This window comes from Amblyraja radiata, chromosome 6, assembly GCF_010909765.2.
Source record: "Amblyraja radiata isolate CabotCenter1 chromosome 6, sAmbRad1.1.pri, whole genome shotgun sequence".
Taxonomy (NCBI): domain Eukaryota; kingdom Metazoa; phylum Chordata; class Chondrichthyes; order Rajiformes; family Rajidae; genus Amblyraja; species Amblyraja radiata.
The window spans coordinates 28,226,756-28,233,186 of record NC_045961.1 but is presented as its reverse complement, the minus strand read 5'-3'; the positions used below and the strand labels follow the sequence as shown (position 1 = coordinate 28,233,186).

Below are 6,431 nucleotides of genomic sequence, written 5' to 3'. Positions count from 1 at the left end.
AAACTCCATCTGCCATCTTTCAGTCCACTCTTCCAACTGGCATAAATCTCTCTGTAGACTTTGAAAATCTACTTCATTATCCACAACCCCACCTATCTTAGTATCATCTGCATACTTACTAATCCAATTTACCACACCATCATCCAGATCATTGATGTATATGACAAACAACAGTGGACCCAACACAGATCCCTGTGGCACCCCACTAGTCACTGGCCTCCAACCTGACAAACAACCATCCACCATTACTCTCTGGCATCTCCCATTCAGCCACTGTTGAATCCATCTTGCTACTCCACCATTAATACCCAACCATTGAACCTTCTTAACCAACCTTCCATGAGGAACCTTGTCAAAGGCCTTACTGAAGTCCATATATACAACATCCACTGCTTTACCCTCATCAATTTCCCGAGTAACCTCTTCAAAAAATTCAAGAAGATTAGTCAAACATGACCTTCCAGGCACAAATCCATGTTGACTGTTTACTTGGTTAAAATGGACAACTGGTAAATAATGGACACCATTGCCCCCCCCCCCCCCTCTCCCCACTCCTCCTCCCCCAATGGACCTTTATAACAATGGTTTATTGTATTATAAAGCTTGCAATCATCAATTTAAATATATATTATTGAAGAAAGTTTCAATTGTGGGAAGAAATCAGCTTCTTTCTTTATGGCCCCACGCTGTATATTTGTAAAATTAAAATTGAATTGTTGAATCATGCGCGCTTTGTCAATGACTAAAGTGCACAGGTCTGTGTAGAGTTAGTCAGGGTTGAGTCAGATGGCAATGGGGCAATGTTGTTTCCTTAATGGGGGAAGAAAATCAATTGAAAAGTAGGAAAAGACTGATTGTTTTAGATCTCAAACCCTTCAATTTCCTTATTCATACTCTTTCAAACTGTGCAGCAAAAAAACTAGCTGGTAGTGAAACAGAACATTGACATGTGTGTAAAACAGGAGGTGGTAGATCAGCTGCTTATACAATGTAAAGGAAAATTGGACACGTCTATAACTGGTAACTTATTGGCAACCACCTTCACTTAAGAACTAAATCCAGAAGATGCTATAAACCCTTAGCCGGTCAGGCATCATCTGTTGTAAGAGAAATATACCATAACTAATATTTCATGTCCAAAATTTTTAGTAAAACGCAAGAACATTCAAGTTGGAGTAGGCCATTGAACTTCCTCATCAATCATCTTGGCCTCAGTTTGTCCTTCCTGTTTTTCTTTACTCACACGTAGATTACAAATATGGCTTTCTCGTCTTTGAATATTAGTTACCCTTTTCAGTATAGATTTAGAAGATTCACAACCCGAGAACGAAAATTCCTCCTCATTTCCATTGTAAATGAGCAACGCCTTACCCTAAATCTATCCTCCTAGTTCTAGGTAACACCATGAGGAGAAACATCCTCTCAGCATTCACCCTGTCAAACCTCCTCAGGGATAAATATGTTCAATAAGATTTCTCCCCATTTTTCTCAATTTCAATTGAAATAAGCCCACCGTTCAACCCTTCCGCACAAAATAGCAGCTTCACCCCAGGAATGGTGAATCTTCTCTGAACTTACTGAAAAGCAGGCTTCTCCCCCATCACCACCCAAAAGATCGACTAAATCTCCAGGTCTGATCACAGCAATGTGCTAGATGAGATATGGGTGGTACGGCAGCACAACTGGTAGAGCTGCTGCCTCACAGCTCCAGAGACCTAAGTTCGATCCTTACCTCGGTGGCTGTCTGTGTGGAGTTTGTACATTCTCCTTGTGACTGCATGGGTTTCCTCTGGGTGCTTCAGCATCCTCCCACATCCCAAAGACGTTTGGTGGTTAATCGGCCTCATTAAATTGTTGGGTATGTTGGGAGTGGATGGAAAAGTGGGATAACGTGGAACTAGTGTGAACGGGTGATAGTCGGTGCAGACTTGGAGGGCCGAAGGGCCTGTTACCATTCTGCTTCTCTAAACTAAACTAAACAAGACAATTTTATTTTCTCTTTTGCAGTAAGAGCCAATATTCCATTTGCTTTCCCAATTACTTTCCTTACCTGCATGCTATCTCTCTGCATATAATGTACTAAGGCACCCAGAGACCTCTGTAGAATCGTTCTGTGGTTTCGCTCTGTTTAATCAATATTCTACGTTTCTATTTTTTCTACCGTACTTTCACATAATTATAACCTAACATTGTCCCACATTGCACTCCATCTTCAAAATATATGCCCACTTTTTGATTGCAAGATACAGCATGGAAACAGGCCCTTCAGGCCTCCATGTTGACCATCGATCACCTGTTCATACTAGTTCTATGTTTTCCCACTTTCACATACATTCCATACACTCTGGGGGCAATTTACAGAGGCCGATAAACCTACAAACCCCCACGTCATTGGGATGTGGGAGAACTCTGGAGCACCGACTAAATCTACACACAGTCACAGAGAGAACACGCAAACTCCACGCAGACGGCACTTGAGGTCAGGACCAAACCTGGGTCTCTGGTCCGGTGAGGCAATAGCTCCGCCAGCTGCAGCAATGTGCATCTGACTTTTTTTTAACTTCCCCCTTTCCTTTTGTCCCCTGACTCCCCACAATCATTGGGTTGCTTTTAGTGTCATCTAGCATGAAGGCTGACACAAAATATTTATTACAAGTTCCTGCCAGTTCCTTATTCCCAAGTCTCATCCTGTTTCAATTTAATGCCATCCTTTATTAACCATGAATGGCTCATCCTTGTTATGCTCTTTATTTGTCAAAGGAAGACATCTTCCTTATAATTATAAAATATCTCCTTAAATATCTACAGTTGCATAACTACAATCTTACCTTTTCAATCTATTTTCACAATTAACTTTAGATAAATCTAGATTCGTACCTTTCTAATTGATTTTATTTAAATTGAAGAAAATAGTTTCAGAACTAAATTTCTCATTCTGAAACTGAATTAAATCATATCTTGATACAATCACAGTTCCCCGGAGGATCCGTTACTTTGAGATCATTAATTACTCCTGTCTCAATACACGCGAGACGTAAAATAGACTGCCACAACATATTGTTCTAAACAAGCTGTTCTGAATAGACTCTATGAAACTGATCTCAATATTATCTTTGTCAATTTGATTTGTCCATCGAAACAAAGATTAAGGTCTTGATTATTACAGTATCTTCCTGACATACTCTTGTCATAGCCTGGTTATTATTACCCATCCCACTACCATACCTTAATTTTTATCCTTAACTTGTTAAATATCCCTTCACCTGAATCATCCTTCCAACTATTTAGCATTTATTTTACAACCCTTTCTGCAATCTAGTTATTCGATTTGCCAGGACATTAGTCCAAGTCTGATTCAAATGAAGCCCATCGGAACACATCCATTGTGTTTAAAATTTAAAACCTCAAACCTTGAATCCATTTCTCCCCAATATCTTGAGTCTCGAACTTTAATAGGTTTTTTTTGTAGGTTCTCGTTATGCTGTAAAATACATAATCACCTTGAATCACCTTATCAACTAACATCAGTCCTGATGACCACTAAGTTAATGGAAATTGAAGGGCATTTTAGCAATATTGCACATGCACACATTCAACAAATACACTTTCAATTCAGGATCCTGCCACATGGAGAAAACAACGAGTAAGTTGCAGTAGCAAAGAAGATGGGAAAGGGATGGATAGAACAAAGGCAATCACTGAAATAGGAGCCCAAAGTTTGTGTAGCAGTAAGGATCATATTATGCATCTGTGTAACGTGTTGCTAACATCAAGGCTGTGAGGCCACTTGTCCAATTGTATTAATATCAAAAAAACTGAAGCAAAATGGTGGCATGCAGAAATGACCAATTCTGATGCAGACAGAAATAAAAATTCGTAATGTTGGAAATTTTAATATTTAGTCCAGAAGGCTACAACATGCCAGGATAGCATCTAAGATGTTGCTCCTCAAGCTCACAGTGAGGTCCACTGCAACGGTACACAGGCCAACCGATAGAGGTGGAGTGGAGTGTTGAATTAAATGGCAGGCAGTCAGAAGCTCAGGGTCACTCCTGCGGACTCAACAGGTTCACCACAAAGCAATCTGTATTCTGTAATTTGGTTTCTCTAATATGAAGGAGTCCATATTGTGAACACAATGCACATACTAAATGGGAAGAAGCACAAACAAATCGTTGGCCCACATGGAAAGACTGTTTTGGTCCATAGATGGTAGGAAGGGAAGAGCTGAAAAAAAACTGGTGTTGCATTTCCTGCCTTGTACGGAATCACCTCCCAAAAAAGACAGGAAGTGGTTTAATGTCGCAAAGGAAGGCAACTTTAACAACTTTATGACTCAGAGTCAAGCCGAGTCATGGCTGACAACGATCCAGATAAAAACAATAATTTATAGATAATAATTTTATATTATGCCTTTACAATGTATAGAAAATAATTTGCTATTTACAATGCTGATTTGTTACCTGGATATTGACTTGGCTGTGGAATTACAACTAGACTTCGTCTCTGCTCTTTGTAATCTGGAGGCGGCCTTGTCAAGTGCCTGTTAAGTTGTTCTTGCGTGTTCATTTTCTCCTAAAAAAAAGACAATCATTAAGCTTTCCTATAAACATAAATCATTGTCTTCCCCTTATCTCCTCATATATTATTTTTGATGGAGAGAGAAACTTAGAAACATAGAAAAGAGGTGCAGGAGTAGGCCTTTCGGCCCTTCGAGCCAGCACCGCCATTCAATATGATCATCCAAAATCAGTACTCCATTCCTGCTTTTTCCCCATATCCCCTGTTTCCGTTAGCCTTAAGAACTAAATCTAAAGGGCCTGTCCCACATACGCAATTTTTTTCGGCGAGTTGCTGGCACCCGTCATAGTCGCAGCAGGTTGAAAATCCAGCGGCGACCAGAAAAAGGTACGACCCTTTGGGCGACTACTCACGACCAAACAGGCGTCACCCCGTGACATGGGATCAGAGAATTGCACAGCATGGAAACAAACAGGTCCTTTGGCCCAATTTGCCCATGTCAGTTGAAGTCTTTATCTATGCTGTCCATTTTTATGCATTTAGCCCATGTCTCTTTTTTCCTTTCCTATCCATGTACCTGTCCAAATGTCACTATCTGCCATTCTGAATGGGACCTGTTAATCCTGACTCTTTGTTTCCTGTCTGCCAACCAATTTTCTATCCACTTCAGCACTCTACCCCCAATACCATGTGCCATAATTTTGCCCATTAATCTACTATGTAGGATCTTATCAAATGCTTTCTGAAAGTCTAGGTACACTACATCCACTGGCTTTCCCTTGTCCATTTTCTTAGTTACATCCACAAAAAATTCCAGAAGATTAGTCAAGCATTATTTCCCCTTCTGAATTCCATGCTGAGTCGGACCGAACCTGTTACTGTTATCCAAATGCTATTTCATCTTTTATGATTGATTCCAGCATCTTCCCCACCACCGATGTCAGGCTAACTGGTCTATAATTCTGTTTTCTCTCTCCCGCCTTTCTTAAAAAGTAGGATAACATTAGCTACCCTCCAATCCACAGGAACTGATCTTGAATCTATAGAACATTAGAAATGTATCACCAATGCGTCCACAATTTCTAGAGCCACTTCCTTAAGTACCCTGGGATGCAGACCCTCAGGCCCTGGGGATTTATCAGCCGTCAGTCCCATCAGTCTACCCAACACCATTTCCTGCCTAATGTGGATTTCCTTCAGCTCCTCCGTCACCCCAAATCCTCTGGTCACTAGTACATCAGGAAGATTGTTTGAGTTCTCCTTAGTGAAGATGGATCCAAAGTACCTGTTCAACATCTGCCATTTCCTTGTTCCCCATAATAAATTTACCCTTTTCAGTCTTCAAGGGTCCAACTTTGGTCTTAACTAATTTTTTCCTCTTCACATACCTAAAGAAGCTTTTACTATCCTCCTTTATATTCTTGGCTAGCGTACCTCACACCTCATCTTTTTTCCCCGTATTGCTTTTTTAGTTATCTTCTGTTGCTCTTTAAACTTTACCCAATCCTCTGCATTCCCTGCACATCTTTGCTATGTTGTACGTCTTCTCTTTTATTTTTATACTGTCCCTGACTTCCCTTGTCAGCCACGGTCGCCCCTTACTCCCCTTGGAATCTTTATTCCTCTTTGGAATGAACTAATCCTGCACCTTCTGTATTATTCCCAGAAATACCTGCCATTGTTGTTCCACTGTCATCCCTGCTAGGGTATCTTTCCAGTCAACTTTGGCCAGCTCCTCCCTAATGGCTCCATAGTTCCCTTTGTTCAACTGTAATACGGACACCTCCGATTTACACTGCTCCCTCTCAAATTGTAGATTAAAATTTATGGTCACTACCTCCTAATGGCTCCTTAACCTCAAGTTCCCTTAGCAAATCCGGTTCATTACACAACACTAAATCCAGAATTGC

The 6,431-nt window shown here is 40.6% G+C and overlaps 1 protein-coding gene across 1 annotated transcript in view; it reads right to left on the bottom strand.

Annotated features, from left to right (window-relative positions):
• The window catches only part of maml2 (mastermind like transcriptional coactivator 2), a 365,731-nt gene that overhangs the window by 7,174 nt on the left and 352,126 nt on the right, over window positions 1-6,431 (bottom strand). The window contains exon 4 of the mRNA XM_033022374.1: window positions 4,464-4,575. Coding sequence (XP_032878265.1) covers window positions 4,464-4,575 — 112 coding nt within the window. The remainder of the gene's footprint in view (window positions 1-4,463; window positions 4,576-6,431) is intronic.